Source organism: Salmo salar, chromosome 03 (genome assembly GCF_965601325.2).
Source record: "Salmo salar chromosome 03, fSalSal1, whole genome shotgun sequence".
Lineage (NCBI taxonomy): Eukaryota > Metazoa > Chordata > Actinopteri > Salmoniformes > Salmonidae > Salmo > Salmo salar.
This window is the reverse complement of record NC_138293.1, coordinates 102,346,356-102,364,240: the sequence shown is the minus strand read 5'-3', so window position 1 is coordinate 102,364,240 and position 17,885 is coordinate 102,346,356. Positions and strand designations below refer to the sequence as shown.

General features: G+C 40.2%; 1 protein-coding gene across 4 annotated transcripts in view; it reads right to left on the bottom strand.

Annotated features, from left to right (window-relative positions):
• LOC106586013 (NLR family CARD domain-containing protein 3) overlaps window positions 1-14,442 on the bottom strand; it is a 94,698-nt gene extending 80,256 nt beyond the window's left edge. For 2 of the 4 annotated variants that reach the window (XM_082972970.1, XM_082972972.1), the window contains exons 1-8: window positions 14,218-14,442; window positions 13,125-13,268; window positions 6,693-6,809; window positions 6,369-6,453; window positions 6,011-6,239; window positions 3,848-5,627; window positions 3,399-3,572; window positions 2,373-2,546 (exon numbers count right to left, since the gene is read on the bottom strand). In XM_082972970.1, the coding sequence (XP_082829096.1) occupies window positions 2,373-2,546; window positions 3,399-3,572; window positions 3,848-5,627; window positions 6,011-6,239; window positions 6,369-6,453; window positions 6,693-6,809; window positions 13,125-13,252 (2,687 nt within the window). In that variant the 5' untranslated portion in view covers window positions 13,253-13,268; window positions 14,218-14,442. The remainder of the gene's footprint in view (window positions 1-2,372; window positions 2,547-3,398; window positions 3,573-3,847; window positions 5,628-6,010; window positions 6,240-6,368; window positions 6,454-6,692; window positions 6,810-13,124; window positions 13,269-14,217) is intronic. The other 2 variants (XM_082972971.1, XM_082972973.1) reach the window with 2 other exon arrangements.
• Between the last annotated feature and the right edge of the window lie 3,443 nt (window positions 14,443-17,885).

Below are 17,885 nucleotides of genomic sequence, written 5' to 3'. Positions count from 1 at the left end.
AACACCACTGAAACGGAATTGGTGCTCGCTAGCTTTGTAAATTCAGCTATTGTTGGAAGCCAGCAAATATGAAACAAACTATTAACCTCTATGGGCAAGGCGGGAAGAATTCGTCCCACCTACGTAACAGCCACCTGAATTCAGTGGCGCGATTTTTGAATCGTTTGAAATACTATTACTTCAATTTCTCAAACATATGACTACTTTACAGCTATTTAAAGACAAGACTCTCCTTAATCTAACCACACTGTCCGATTTCAAAAAGGCTTTACAACGAAAGCAAAACATTAGATTATGTCAGGAGAGTGCCCAGCCAGAAATAATCAGACACCCATTTTTCAAGCTAGCATATAATGTCACAAAAACCCAAACCACAGCTAAATGCAGCACTAACCTTTTATGATCTTCATCAGATGACACACCTAGGACATTATGTTATACAATACATGCATGTCTGTTCAATCAAGTTCATATTTATATCAAAAAACAGCTTTTTACATTAGCATGTGACGTTCAGAAAAAGCATAACCCCCGCAAACTTCCGGGGAATTTACTAACAGTTTGCTAAATTACTCATGATAAACGTTCACAAAAAGCATAACAATTATTTTAAGAATTATAGATACATTACTCCTCTATGCACTCGATATGTCCGATTTTAAAATAGCTTTTCGGATGAAGCACATTTTGCAATATTCTAAGTACATAGCCCAGCCATCACGGCTAGCAATTTAGACACCCGGCAAGATTAGCCTTCACCAAAATCCTATTTCCTATAAGAAAAATGTTCTTACCTTTCCTGTTCTTCGTCAGAATGCACTCCCAGGACTTCTACTTCAATAACAAATGTAGGTTTGGTCCCAAATAATCCATCGTTATATCCAAATATCCTCTGTTTTGTTCGTGCGTTCTAGACACTATACGAATGGTAAATAACGGTCGTGCGCATGGCGCATGGCGTGACAAAAAATGTCTAAATATTCCATTACCGTACTTCGAAGCATGTCAACCGCTGTTTAAAACCAATTTTTATGCCATTTATCTCGTAGAAAAGCGATAATATTCCGACCGGGAATCTGCAATAAGCTAAACAGCCGAATGAAATTTCTCCACGGGGGCGAATCGTGCACGTGCCTCATTCAATGGTCCTCTGATCGGCCACTTGGATAAGGCGATAATCTGTTTCAGCCAGAGGCTGCCTCGTCATCGTTCAGGTTTTTCCCGGGTTCTGAGAGCCTATTGGAGCCCTGGGAATTGTCACGTTACAGCTAAGATCCTTACTCTTCAATAAACAGATGCAAGACGCACGACTCCTTGTCAGACAGGCCACTTCCTGCATGAAACCTTGTCAGGTTTTTGCCTGCCATAGGAGTTCTGTTATACTCACAGACACCATTCAAACAGTTTTAGAAACGTTAGGGTGTTTTCTATCCAAACCTGAACAATAATATGCATATTCTAGCTTCTGAGTTGGTGTAGGAGGCAGTTAAAAATGGGCACATATTTTTTCCAAAATTCTCAATACTGCCCCCTAGCCCAAACAGGTTAAAATTACAAAAGGTTGCAGCATATGTTGTGTAAATGGTGAACTCATACAGCTGTCAACTCTTGTCATTTTAATCCGTTTCACATTTGCTAGCTACCTTTTAGATCGAAGCCCAAATAGAATGATAAAAGATAAGATGATAGAAGCCTATCTCCTACTGTAAATAACCTACACACTGTATGTGTGTGTAGCCAGACAGCCAGATAGAAAAATGGCAGAAAAATAAAAGACCGACATCAGAGTATTTTTCAGTACACCAAAAGTAAGAACCCTACTAGCCTAATATCTCAAAGACTAGTTGATAAAATGTTCACAAGAAAGAAATGAAATTATAATGGAAATGTTTCACAATGATGTCATTAGGCAGAGCAGGCAACAGATGGCACACAGACAGCAGAGTTGGGGACAGATATGCAGGGACAGACTGGCAGAGACAGGGAGTCTCAGGTAAGTTTGTTGAGTCTTTGTTTGCCAACATTATGAAAGGTTCTCAATTTTTTTTACTTGTAAAATAGGAACATAATTGGAAAATGCCATGGATACCCCCACTCTCAACTTAAACTGGTGACTGAACTAAGATTTGTTAAAGGCAATGGTATTGCTGTTGTGATTAGTTGTGTAGTTTTGGGTACCGGTAGTTAGGAGTACGGCAAACACCTTATCTCTTTGGTTCCTCAATATACATTTGCCATATTACAATGTAGGCTATGTGTTACAGCCCTACTTTTGGTGTCCCCCTCAGGAATTGCTCTTGAGAAAATTTCATGTAATTGTCCCCTCCAAAGTTGATATCAGATTTTCGCCCCTGCATAAACCCTCTACATACTTGAGTTTCTCCAGTCTGCAGTGTGGATCCTCCAGTCCAGCAGAGAGCAGTCTGACTCCTGAGTCTCCTGGGTGATTGTAGCTCAGGTCCAGCTCTCTCAGGTGTGAGGGGTTTGACCTCAGAGCTGAGGCCAGAGAAGCACAGCCTTCCTCTGTGACTAGACAGCCTGACAGCCTGCAAAGGGTCAAATCATATTAAAATCACACTGCTATTCTTTGGTGGTGAAAATAGTGGCAGTATATTTTTTAAACATACTCAGATATATCAGTGTCCTGAAGCCTTCCATATCTATTCATAAATTAATGTATCATTATTAGAAATGCCAAATTATCAAAGTACTGCTTGTAGAGAGAAAAATATGAAGCACAAATATTTGAGTTGACTGACCAGACCAGTTTAAAAAGCAGTATCAGTCAAAAGACAGACAGTGAGGTATAAGATTTAGATTGTATTGAGTATACAGTCCACACCATATCTATTTTGACAGTGAAGCTAACATTTAAAATGTGGCTCTATACTCCAGCAATGTGGATGTTTTATATGAGGTGACAGTATATAAAGTCACCTTTTATTTTGGGGTATTTTATACATATCTGTTTCACCATTTAGAAAAATAAAAGCACTCTATCTATCAAGTCCCTCCAGTATTCTGACCAATTCACTTATAGTGTATTAAAGTAGTCAAAAGTTCAGTATTTGGTCCCAAATTCCTTGCCGACAAAGACTTCATCAAGCTTGTGACTGCTAAGATTAAGAAAAATCATGAATGGATCATTAATACTAATGAGTGAGAGAGTTACAGAGGCTACAACAAAACATACTAACCTCTCACCATTAACCTCAAATAAAAGGTGACATTCTGTACTGTCACCTAATATAAAATGTTTTATCTCAGATCTAAATTGCTGGAGTATAGAATCAACTTGAAAACTGAAAGCTTCACTGTCCAAAGACATGGTGTGGACAGTGAAGACTGTGGATCTGGTGAACAGTTATCACTTGTTGACCAACAACAGGAACACTGACCTCAGAGTCTCCAGTTTACAGTGGGGATTCCCCAGTCCAGCAGAGAGCAGCTTCACTCCTGAATCCTTCACGTCATTGTTACTCAGATCCAGCTCTCTCAGGTGTGAGGGGTTTGACTTCAGAGCTGAGACCAGAGAAGCACAGCCTTTCTCTGTGACTCCACAGCCTGACAGCCTGACAGAGAGAGCATCATGATTTCACAAACACAATGTTAATTTAAGACCAGTCGTGTAGAAGGACAATGGCAGATGCATTTGGTTTATTCTCCCAAACAACATATAGATTAATCTTCAATCTCATAGAATTGTTTGGTCATATTGTTATTCTAATGTGAATACCAACACACTGATTAAATATGTTATTCAATATAATATTATAATACATGTTTTTCTCTAAACTGAATACTTCTTCCGGATGATTAGTTCTTATATGTAATTGTATTTACTCACAGAACAGCTCTGGAGGATTTGACCACTGGCAGCAGCCTCAGAAGACCTTTCTCTAATCTGGAGTATTTCTTCAGGTCAAACACATCCAGCTCCTTTTCTGAAGTCAGCAACACAAAGACCAGAGCTGACCACTGTGCAGGTGACAGTTTGGCTTTTGAGAGACTTCCTGATCTCAGGTAGCTTTGGATCTCCTCCACTAGAGAATGGTCATTCAGTTCATTCAGACAGTGGAACAGATTGATGCTCCTCTCTGGAGAGGGATTCTCCCTGATCTTCTCCTTGATGTACTTGACTGTTTCTTCATGGCTCTGTGAGCTGCTTCTTGTCATTGTCAGTAGACCTCGTAAGTGCTTCTGATTGGACTCCAGTGAGAGGCCCAGAAGGAAGCGAAGGAACAGGTCCAGGTTTCCTGTCTCACTTTGTAAGGCTTTATCCACAGCACTCTTGTAGAAAGTAACTTCAGTAACTTCAGGCTTATCTCTGAACAGCGCAAAAAAGTTCCCCATTAGATTGTCATTGTTGTTGATGAATGAGAGGAACACATATACAGCAGCCAGAAACTCCTGAATGCTCAGATGCACAAAGCAGTACACCTTGTCTTGGTACAGCCCACATTCCTCTTTAAAGAGCTGTGTGCACAAACCTGAGTACACTGAGGCTTCATTGACATCAATGCCAGCCTCTTTCAGGTCTTCTTCATAGAAAATCAGATTGCCCTTCACAAGCTGTTGAAAAGCCAGTTTTCCCAGTGACAGAATGCTCTCTTTATTCCAGTGTGGACATGTCTCTTCTTTCCCAAGATACTTTTCATTCTTCTGTTTGGTATGAAACACCACAAGGTGTATGTACATCTCAGTCTGAGTCTTGGGCATCTTTTCTCTCTTATGTTTCAGCATGGGTTCAAGGACTGTTGCAGAAATCCAACAGAAGACTGGAATGTGGCACATGATGTGGAGGCTCCTTGATTTCTTTATGTGTGAGATGATTCTGCTGGCCAGGTCCTTATCATTGAATCTCTTCCTGAAGTACTCCTCCTTCTGTGGGTCATTGAACCCTCGTACCTCTGTCACCTGGTCAACACACTCTGAAGGGATCTTATTGGCTGCTGCAGGTCGGGTAGTTATCCAGAGGAGAGCAGAGGGAAGCAGATTTCCCTTGATGAGATTTGTCAGCAGAACATCCACTGAGGTTGACTCTGTGACGTCCCAACAGATCTTGTTCTTCTGGAAGTCTAGGGGCAGTCGACACTCATCCAGACCATCAAATATGAACAGAACTTTGTACTTGTTGTAGTTGGAGATTCTTGATTGTTTGGTTTCCATTGAGAAGTGATTAAGAAGTTCAATGAAAGTGTGTTTGTCCTCTTTCATCAAATTCAGCTCCCGGAAAGGGATTGAAAATACAAATTGGACATCCTGATTTGCTTTTCCTTCAGCCCAGTCCAGAATGAACTTCTGCACAGAGACTGTTTTTCCAATGCCAGCGACTCCCTTTGTCAGCACAGTTCTTATAAGTTTGTCTTGTCTAGTTAAGGGTTTGAAGATGTCGTTACATTTGATTGCAGTCTCTGGTCTTGCTTGTTTCCTGGTTGTTGTCTCAATCTGTCTCATCTCATGTTCATTATTGACCTCTCCTGTTCCACCCTCTGTGATGTAGAGCTCTGTGTAGATCTTATTGAGAAGTGTTGGGTTTCCTTGTTTAGCGATCCCCTCAAATACACATTGAAACTTCTTCTTCAGATTAGATTTGAGTTCACGTTGGCAAGTCACAGCAAGCTCATCTGAATGAAGAAATAACACAGAAGATATTAATATTACGTCTGTTTTAATGCCTACAGTATTGTAGGACTGTTATAAAGGTGTACATTAGAATAATTTTTTCTTATTCTTAACTGCCTGTATAAATGTGTATCTATTTTCATAATGCATTACACACTGGAGTGACTGATTATGTTAATATTATTCGTATTGCAGACAGTATCATTAATGTTGTCTCTCTGTCTAAATGTATCACACACATCCCTGCTGCTACTTGATGAGGTCACTAGGTGTTGTGTTAAGGCTGCTACAATATCATTGAGTTACACAGCTACTTTAGCTGTACTTTAGCTACAGCTTTTAAATGTTATAAAACAGCATTCAACATGAGGCAGACAGCTCTTACAGTTCTCCAGTGTGTCAGCAAGCTCCTTCTGGTTCATTTTCCTCAGGACGTGCAGTGTGATCTTCAGAGCCCCCTCTCTGGCACTTCTCTCCTGCTTCTCATCTTCAGCATCCACCACTTCCTTATCCTGCTTCTGACTCTCAAAGCCTTCTGGGAGTTCTGGACTAAGAATCCTCTTGAACATCTTCAGCTCGTTCTTCACAAATGTCATAATTTTCTCTTCAAGCAACTAAAATAAATCAAGTAAATAAGTTAAGCAAGAGAAGAAATGCTTTCTCATTAACACATTAATGAATAATTGACAGATAAACTTTACTTGAGGTAAACAAAAACAAATGTACATAACAGGACCACATACACTGAATATGGAGGCCAGGTCTGTTTGATGACTCTGGGAAGACTGACCACTGAGAATCTCTGACTCTGATCTCTCCTGTTGGTTTCTGTGGAGAAAACATGAGATTACATCTCATCATCCAGGGAGTACACACACACACACACACACACACACACGAAGGGAATGTTGTGTTTGTTTAACATTATTTTAGGACTATGTAAATGGACAAAAGGATTAGCCTATGGATTATGAAAACAACAAAAAGAAATGGGAAAATGGGAGAGGAGAAATTACTAGAGACAGTGTTGTTTAAATCACTGACCATGACCAATGAGTTCTTCTTACCTTTGTTCAGTAGAAAAGTCTCCCTCTCTAAACAGTATAGGATGACCCATAGACTGGTCACTCTTCATGGACACACAGCTGGGTACAGGGGAGGCTGGTCTCTCCTGCTTGATTGGGCTTCAACACAACAGAGACAAACATTACATATCTCATCTACTCTGAACTCAGATGGGAAACATAAGAAGAGTTTCATTCCAAAACACAACATATCACTTTATAGAAATGTTCATAAATGTGCCTTTATTGTTTAAAGAAATTATGAAAGAGATTGTTGTGTTTTTTCACTATCTAATCATGGCATGGGGTTGTTCAGTGACAGACACGTAATTGTTTAAAATCTATCACTTGATGGTTTCATTTCAGAGAGACAAATAATGTTTTTTTGCTAAATGCTATATATCTGCCTCACTCTCAGAGAAATCAGTAGTACTGCTAGGTTTTATACAGTAATAATATATATCTGCCTCACTCTCAGAGAAATCAGTAGTACTGCTAGGCTTTACACAGTAATAATATATATCTGCCTCACTCTCAGAGAAATCAGTAGTACTGCTAGGTTTTACACAGTAATAATATATATCTGCCTCACTCTCAGAGAAATCAGTAGTACTGCTAGGTTTTACACAGTAATAATATCTGTCTCACTCTCAGAGAAATCAGTAGTACTGCTAGGTTTTATACAGTAATAATATATATCTGTCTCACTCTCAGAGAAATCAGTAGTACTGCTAGGTTTTACACAGTAATAATATATATCTGCCTCACTCTCAGAGAAATCAGTAGTACTGCTAGGTTTTATACAGTCAAATATAACAAATTACTACATTTTTAATAAAGATATGTACAAATGATACATTTGTGACATCAATATATATATATATATATTTTTTTAAATATTCAAGAAATGTATATGTGATCTGTTTGTAAAACATTTACATTTGACACTTTTGTCATTTAGCAGATGTTCTTATGCAGGGCCTGGTTTCCCAAAAGCATCTGAAGGCTAAATTAATCGTTAGAACCTTCATAGGAACATCTTTAAATCTCAGAGCTTGAAAGAGAGCGACCTATTTTACTGGTTTGTGACTCACTGACTCCACCCCCAGCCAGAGGGGAATAAAGTAGCTCAGGAGTTAACACACTCAGGTCAGGGAGAGTTGGAGAGGCAGGTTTATGGTTCCCCCCCTAGACTCTCAGGAGTTAACACACTCAGGTCACGGAGAGTTGGAGAGGCAGGTTTATGGTTCCCCCCTAGACTCTCAGGAGTTAACACACTCAGGTCAGGGAGAGTTGGAGAGGCAGGTTTATGGTTCCCCCTAGACTCTCAGGAGTTAACACACTCAGGTCAGGGAGAGTTGGAGAGGCAGGTTTATGGTTCCCCCCTAGACTCTCAGGAGTTAACACACTCAGGTCAGGGAGAGTTGGAGAGGCAGGTTTATGGTTCCCCCCCTAGACTCTCAGGAGTTAACACACTCAGGTCACGGAGAGTTGGAGAGGCAGGTTTATGGTTCCCCCCTAGACTCTCAGGAGTTAACACACTCAGGTCAGGGAGATTTGGAGAGGCAGGTTATGGTTCCCCCCTAGACTCTCAGGAGTTAACACACTCAGGTCAGGGAGAGTTGGAGAGGTTAGGACCTCTATAGGTTAAGACCTCTGGAGACTAAACATACTATAGTCCTTCTATAGGTTAAGACCTCTGTGGACTAAACATACTATAGTCCTTCTGTAGGTTAAGACCTCTGGGACTAAACATACTATTGTCCTTCTGTAGGTTAAGACCTCTGGGGACTGAAGTATCTATAACATACTATAGTCCTTCTATAGGTTAAGACCTCTGGGACTAAACATACTATAGTCCTTCTGTAGGTTAAGACCTCTGGGACTAAACATACTATAGTCCTTCTGTAGGTTAAGACCTCTGGAGACTAAACATACTATAGTCCTCTAGGTTAAGACCTCTGGAGACTAAACATACTATAGTCCTTCTGTAGGTTAAGACCTCTGGGACTAAACATACTATAGTTCTTCTGTAGGTTAAGACCTCTGGGACTAAACATACTATAGTTCTTCTGTAGGTTAAGACCTCTGGGACTAAACATACTATAGTCCTTCTATAGGTTAAGACCTCTGGGGACTAAACATACTATAGTCCTTCTGTAGGTTAAGACCTCTGGAGACTAAACATACTATAGTCCTTCTGTAGGTTAAGACCTCTGGGGACTGAAGTATCTATAACATACTATAGTTCTTCTGTAGGTTAAGACCTCTGGGACTAAACATACTATAGTCCTTCTGTAGGTTAAGACCTCTGGGACTAAACATACTAGAGTCCTTCTGTAGGTTAAGACCTCTGGGACTAAAGTATCTATAACATACTATAGTCCTTCTGTAGGTTAAGACCTCTGGGGACTAAACATACTATAGTCCTTCTGTAGGTTAAGACCTCTGGGACTAAACATACTATAGTCCTTCTGTAGGTTAAGACCTCTGGGACTAAAGTATCTATAACATACTATAGTCCTTCTGTAGGTTAAGACCTCTGGGGACTAAACATACTATAGTCCTTCTGTAGGTTAAGACCTCTGGGACTAAACATACTATAGTCCTTCTGTAGGTTAAGACCTCTGGGACTAAAGTATCTATAACATACTATAGTCCTTCTGTAGGTTAAGACCTCTGGGGACTAAACATACTATAGTCCTTCTGTAGGTTAAGACCTCTGGGACTAAACATACTATAGTCCTTCTGTAGGTTAAGACCTCTGGGACTAAACATACTATAGTCTTTCTGTAGGTTAAGACCTCTGTGGACTAAACATACTATAGTCCTTCTATAGGTTAAGACCTCTGGGGACTGAAGTATCTATGTTACGTTCCCCAGTTTCTGTGTTGTGGTTTGTGTATTATCATGTATGTAGTTCAGGAAATGGATTCCTGAAATTCTCTACGAGCAGCTGATTGGTCAATCAACATTGATGATTGGAGAGCTGACCCCGCCCCCTCGTCAGGACGCAGCTGTCTCCAATTACTAACTTCTTCTGAAGCTATATAAGCCCCTTTTCCCCAACCTTAAAAAAGCCCCTTTTCCCAGTAAACGGTATTCTCTGCCTTTGTGTCATCCTTGCTCACACTTACACTTCCCTACCTTTTTCACACCACGGAGAGTTAAGTTGTAGCAGGGTGTTGCGTTCCCTCTTTCTAGAGGCGTGCGTAACATAATTTCGCTTTCTCCTGCCTTTTCCCCAAACTTACCGTGTGAAGGATTAAAATTCCCTGTAAACGGTATATTCTGCCTATTTGTCATCCTTGCTCACACCTACACTTCCATACCTCTTTCACACCACGGAGAGTTAAGTTGTAGTAGGGTGTTGCGTTCCCTCTTTCTAGAGGCGTGCGTAACAATCTATAGTCCTTCTGTAGGTTAAGACCTCTGGGACTAAAGTATCTATAACATACTATAGTCCTTCTGTAGGTTAAGACCTCTGGGACTAAACATACTTTAGTCCTTCTGTAGGTTAAGACCTCTGGGACTAAACATACTATAGTCCTTCTATAGGTTAAGGCCTCTGGGACTAAAGTACTCATTCCAGTTTATTTTGAGTAGATGTGTATATATATATATAGTACCAGTCCAAAATTTGTACACATCTACTCATTCACGTTTATTATTAATATTTTTGTAGAATAATAGTGAAGACATCAAAACGATGAAATAACACATTTGGAATCATGTAGTAACCAAAAAAAGTCTTAAACAAATCAAAATACATTTATCAAAGTAGTCACCCTTTGACAGCTTTGCACATTCTTGTCATTCTCTCAACCAGCTTCACCTGGAAAGCTTTTCCAACAGTCTAAAACTAAAAGCAGCACTTGTTGGCTGTTTTTCCTTCACTCTGTGTCCAACTCTTCCCAAAACATCTCAATTGAGTTGAGGTCGGGTGATTTTGGAGGCCAGGTCATCTGATGCAGCACTCCATCACTCTCCTTCTTGGTAAAATAGCCCTTACACAGCCTGGAGGTGTTTTGGGTCATTGTCCTGTTGAAAAACACATGGCGGTTGGAACCAAAAACCTAATACTTTGCCTCATCAGACCAAAGGACAGATTTCCACCGGTCTAACATCCATTGCTCATGTTTCTTGGCCCAAGCAAGTCTCTTCTTCTTATTGGTGTCCTTTAATAGTGATTTCTTTGCAGCAATTCAACCATGAAGGCCTGATTCCCACAGTCTCCTCTGAACAGTTGATGTTGAGATGTGTCTGTTACTTGAACTCTGTGAAGCATTTATTTGGGCTGCAATCTGAGGCTGGTAACTCTAATGAACTTATCCTCTGCAGCAGAGGTAACTCTGGGTCTTCCATTCCTGTGGCGGTCCTCATGAGAGCCAGTTTCATCATAGCGCTTGATGGTTGTTGTTCAATAGCCTAGTTAATCATTAGATGACTTTTAACACAGTATCTATGTTTTGCTCAGTCTGGCAGTTACCCAGAACTATCAGAGGCTCTCTCTTGTGGCTGCTGCTGATGACAACTGCATATAAGTTGTTGTTCTACATCATAATAATCATGTCTGCATAGCATTTCGGTCTCATTTTCGCTGATTAACTCATGCTTATTTCGGAAGATTAACTCAGGTTTTCGCCCAGTGGCAAATGAGTTGGAGCTTTGGCAGGCGTTGGACCTGCGGCCTGAAAAGTGTTCAGTTTGAATCCCGGGCCAGTAGCTGGAAAATACGGACGGAATTGATATGACCACTGGAGGGCTGCTGTGTTCACATCCTCAAAACAATCACCTTTTGTTGGGCCATTGAGCAAGGCCCTTACCCCCACAACATGCTCTCCATCCAGGGGAGCTGCACTGCAGCTTGAATCTATGGTCGTCTCAACTGTATGTGTGAGGACTGCTGTTTGGGGGGTTGAGAACGGAGCAGAACACACATTGCTGTTGTTTGCTGTAACTAATGGACAAAGTTGTACTGCATTGTAATGTATTGTACTGTATTGTAAAGAAGTCAGCCAGAGTTGACGTGGGCCATCATTCAAATTAAGAGATGCCTCCCTGACCACAAGTGTGTTTGGATATAATGAAGATCAATTCTACCCCCCCCCACAATACACAGTAATTATTTATATTGATTTTTATAATAATAATCAATTAAACACATTATATTTTGGATAGATAGTACTCAGACATCTATAGTGTTTACAGTAATGACTATTACCCTGTGGATAGATAGTACTCAGACATCTATAGTGTTTACAGTAATGACTATTACCCTGTGGATAGATAGTACTCAGACATCTATAGTGTTTACAGTAATGACTATTACCCTGTGGATAGATAGTACTCAGACATCTATAGTGTTTACAGTAATGACTATTACCCTGTGGATAGATAGTACTCAGACATCTATAGTGTTTACAGTAATGACTATTACCCTGTGGATAGATAGTACTCAGACATCTATAGTGTTTACAGTAAGGACTATTACCCATCATGAGCTATTTTAATCCCTCTGCTCCTCTCAGCCCAGCCCACCTATCTCTGTAGAACATCCTCATTTGATGTCCACCTGACATAGATTTTTCAACTGTGCTGTGAGTTACATGCATTTGAACCTTTCTAGTCTCATAGTATCCACAGACTGTAAGTTAAAGATACATATTTTTCATAAGAGTATTATTCTATTGTTGATTGACTGACTATGGCTTTCCAAATACCCCAGCACTGCTATTTAGAAAGATCATTTTAAACTAATATTGTGATTTTTCCTCCATTTCTGTTTTCCTATAAATTATATTCTTAGCTAAAAATGTTACTATTTAATAGTAGCCATAATTCATAAATGGCACCATGCAGGGTTCTATATGGAACAATGTTGGTTCAGTGAAGGAGAACCTCTAGAGTTCTGATCAAAGAACCCTATAAAGGGTTCTATATAGTACTTTTAGTGATTCCATACATTAAGCAAGATAGAACCCTTTTTGGTTTAAACAGGAGTGAAGTGTGTTGATATAACGGATATATTGTTAGAATTCAGCTTGTAACAACAATCAGAATTAGTAAAAACAATAAAGTTATGCCTGCCAACATATTAGGCAATAACTAAGAGTAGGCTAAATTATGTGTGTGTGTATGCTGGTTAAGGTGTGTGTGTGTGTGTGTGTGTATGTGTGTGTGTGTGTGTGTGTGCTGGTGAGACAACCACATATCACAGTCAAATATAAAGGATACAAACATTTAATTCCAGCTATATAGCGTTTTGCAAAATAAAAATTCATACACAAAAATCTATGAATTAAAATCTTAGAACAACAATATTTTACAGACACATGAAGTTACCCATAAGCAACCATTTCTGATGAAAAATGTGAAATATAACGTTTTAGAAATAAACTCTTTATAAGTTCTTAAACAACATTGTTACCTCACCTCTTAGCTTTGGTGTCATGTTTTCCAGAGAGACTCATTTTAGAGTCAGGGGCCCCCTCCTTTCTCGCTCCAGAGAGACTCATTTTAGAGTCAGGGGCCCCCTCCTTTCTCGCTCCAGAGAGACTCATTTTAGAGCACTGACCCCTAAACAGAGATCCAACATGTTGGTTGTGGTTAACACAGTGACAACTAAACAGAGATCCAGCATGTTGGTTGTGGTTAACACAGTGACAACTAAACAGAGATCCAGCATGTTGGTTGTGGTTAACACAGTGACAACTAAACAGAGATCCAGCATGTTGGTTGTGGTCGAGATCCAGGCTGTTGGTTGTGGTTAACACAGTGACAACTAATTATTGAATGTCAATTGTTCTATTTTATGATTATTTTTGTTGCAATAAAACATTTACTAACAGACACATCCAAACAGTCAGGTGATTTAATGCATCACATGAACATGTAGTTGTGATTGATATTTTTAAACTTTTCTCCATGTAGTGGAACTATTAATAATAATAATAACAATAATAATAACAATAATAACAATAATAACAATAATAACAATAATAATAATAACACTAACAATAATAATAATAATAATAATAATATTAATAATAATGTCTCACTTTCTCTTTTAATAATTTCTCTCATTCTAGTGTGTTGCTTTGTTCAACAGGTATGATATTATTATGCTGTTACTGAATTCAGTTCATAATGACAATGTTAAGAAAAGTATATTCAGTGGTTTCATACCAAATTACACAGGAAGCAGGAGCTCATTGTATTTTAGAAAACAACAAATGTTCTGATATTCTGAAAAATGATTTAGAACTATGATACATTAACATTTTTACAAATTGTAAAATAACCACGATAAACAAATAGTATAATACGATATATGAACAATATGTTATTGTTTTTGACTTGCCAACGCCCAGTTAGCGCCATTTTGTATGATTGAACTGTCACGTAGCCGTCCCAGGTGAAATGGACTGTTAGATCTGAGTGTTTTACTGTCATTCACTAAACTAACATTACACCATACATTTAATTTCCCTACACACTTTACAATAATCCCTGGGAAGATTCTTACCTTGTAGCCTGAATTCACAACCAGAACATGTCAAGTCATTGAGATATTTTCCGTTGTTCTGTCAGAGCAGCTTCCTGATGACAAGTGGCTTTGTATCTGTGTTCTAGGTACAGTTGATCTTTGGATGCAATAATATCTGGTCAAAGTCTAGTGACACAACACCATAATATATCATAAACATAACAGCAGTTGGCCAGTAAAGGCCATGGCATACTATAAAACAGGGTTGGTCAACTAGATTTGGCTTCGGGTGTCACGGTTGTCATAGAGAGGAGCGGACCAAGGAGCAGCGTGATTATCGTTCCACATATTTTATTGAACTGTGAAACTATGCAACACACACAATACACACAATACACATAAACTAAAGAACAAAAAAATCAACAAACCGTGATGCAGAGGTGAAACATACACTACTCAAAAACAATCTCCCACAAACCCAGGTGGGAAAAACACCTACTTAAGTATGATCTCCAATTAGAGACAACGATGACCAGCCGCCTCTAATTGGAGATCATCCCAAACAAAACCCAACATAGAAATACAAAACTAGAACATAACAACATAGAAAAACTAAACTAGAAAACCCCCGTCACGCCCTGACCTACTCTACCATAGAAAATAACAGCTTTCTATGGTCAGGACGTGACATCAGAAATTATTTCTGAGTTAAAGTCGGCGGGCCAGAACATAATTAGCATATAATATTAGCACAATTAACAGGCCTACACTACAAATTTAACAACATGTTTAACACATTTGATTAGTAGATAATACATTGAGTGACAATAAAATCATTTAGATCTGATTAAGTTCATAAAATCCCCAATATCTCTATTCAATTATATTTTTTTGTTTATATCTCTGTGCGTTGATTGGTGGGTAAAAACAGGTCTACTTAGCTTACTGTAGTCTACACTACTTTATTAATGTCAACATTCATTCAGAACAATTACCTTGATAGCAAGAGAACAAAAAGTAGCAAAAGAAAGGTGGAAAATGAAAATCAAAGTTTCAGGGAAGAACAGACAGAGAGATATCCATTCATCTTACCATCTTTCTACAATGCCAAGCCAGAGTGTCTTGTTCGCAATGAAAATGTCACTGTTTGCAAAGAATTCAATCTCAGACGGCATTATGAATATAAGCGTGATACTTTCAAAGTGGCCTTCCCGCCCCAGAGGCCTGAAGCAGAAACACTGAAGCATTAACTACAACCTACAAACACAGCAGTAGAATCCTCCTTCGTGGCCTGACCCAACAAAGGTCCAAGTGCTTTCCTAAAAGCATCCTGGGTTCTAACCAAACGCAACATGCCCTTCACAGAAGCAGAGCTATTTAAAAAGTGCATGGTGACAGTTTTGGAGGAATTGGCTACAGACCAGTCTATGGATAGCATAATTTGGTCTGTCAAACAGGCGCCCCTGTCTGTGACAACAGCCGGACGGCGTGTCCGTGCTCTGAAGGATGACGTGCATAGGATTGTTCTGGAGGGGCTCAGTCAGGCTGAGCATGTTCCCCTGGCTATTGATGAGAGTACTGACAACACCCATGTAGCACAGTTGTGTGTATATGTCCGTTATGTTCATGGAAATTACTTTAAAGAAGAGCTACTGGCCCTGATTCCCCTGGAAGGACACACCACCGGGGACGTTCCCCTGGAAGGACACACCACCGGGGACGTTCCCCTGGAAGGACACACCACCAGGCCAGGGACGTTCCCCTGGAAGGACACACCACCGGGGACGTTCCCCTGGAAGGACACACCACCGGGGACGACCCCCTGGAAGGACACACCACCGGGGACGTTCCCCTGGAAGGACACACCACCGGGGACGTTCCCCTGGAAGGACATACCACCGGGGACATCCTATTCACAATGCTGGAAGAACTGTTTACGCAGCATGGCTTGTCATTCGAAGATGTCAACTTTGTCGTCACTGAAGGGGCTCCTGCTATGGTGGGCAGACACAGGGGCCTGGTCAGCAGGTTGAAGGAGATCACCCCACAAACGAATGGCTTGCATTGTCTCATCCATCAGAGTGTGTTGTGTAACAGACTAAACATGGTTTACATTGTCTCATCCATCAGAGTGTACCAGACTAAACATGGTTTACATTGTCTCATCCATCAGAGTGTGTTGTGTACCAGACTAAACATGGTTTACATTGTCTCATCCATCAGAGTGTGTTGTGTACCAGACTAAACATGGTTTACATTGTCTCATCCATCAGAGTGTGTTGTGTACCAGACTAAACATGGTTTACATTGTCTCATCCATCAGAGTGTGTTGTGTACCAGACTAAACATGGTTTACATTGTCTCATCCATCAGAGTGTACCAGACTAAACATGGTTTACATTGTCTCATCCATCAGAGTGTGTTGTGTACCAGACTAAACATGGTTTACATTGTCTCATCCATCAGAGTGTGTTGTGTACCAGACTAAACATGGTTTACATTGTCTCATCCATCAGAGTGTACCAGACTAAACATGGTTTACATTGTCTCATCCATCAGAGTGTGTTGTGTACCAGACTAAACATGGTTTACATTGTCTCATCCATCAGAGTGTGTTGTGTACCAGACTAAACATGGTTTACATTGTCTCATCCATCAGAGTGTACCAGACTAAACGCTGAGCTAAAAGATTTGATGGGTAAAGTAATGCACATAATCAACTTTGTCAGGGAGACATCAAGCAACACAACACCGTCTTTTCAGCAAGCTGGTGACAGAACCAGAGGAGTCCATCCAGGATGATTTCCTGCTTCACAATAACGTGTGCTGGCTGAGTAAAGGAACTGCTCTAGAGCCATTCTGTGAGCTGCATGACCAGGTTGTGGATTTTGTCAGAAAAAGCTCAATGAGGGCAGCACCTGATCACCTTCGTATTTTAGAAATTGAGAAATTCCTCTCTAATGTAGCTTTTTTGGCGACATTCTGTAACTTAAATCTGCAGTTACATGGAAGAGAGAAAACAGTCGTGGACATGGTGAAAAAGCTTGAGGCCTTTACTAGGAAGCTTGAGTTGTTGGATTTGGACTTGTCCTCTGGAAGGCTACTGCACTTCAGCACACTGAAGAATAACAGGCAGAGGGACCAGGCCGCAGCATTGTCACAGAGCTGATGGAAAATATCATCAAGCAGCTGAGGGACAACTTCTCCACCAGATCTGAAGACTACAGCATGCCCAAGGATATCATTACAGCATGCCCAAGGATATCATTACAGCATGTCCAAGGATATCATTACAGCATGCCCAAGGATATCATTACAGATTGCCCAAGGACATCATTACAGCATGCCCAAGGATATCATTACAGCATGCCCAAGGATATCATTACAGCATACCCAAGGATATCTTTACAGCATGCCCAAGGATATCATTACAGCATGCCCGAAGATATCATTACAGCATGCCCAAGGATATCATTGTGTTTGGACGTGATCCTCTCACATTCCGACCAGGTGAAAAATTCTCCTCCCTTGCTAATATGATACCCTCGCTGGATGAGGCCGCAATTCAAACTGATCTGATTGAATTCCAAATTGAATTTGAGCCAAATCAGGGATGCGCTCAGGAGTGCCGAGTCCTTGTGTGCGTTTTAGGTGGCAGCTCACAGGAATACAGCACAATAAAGAAACTTGCCTTTTATGTGCTAACA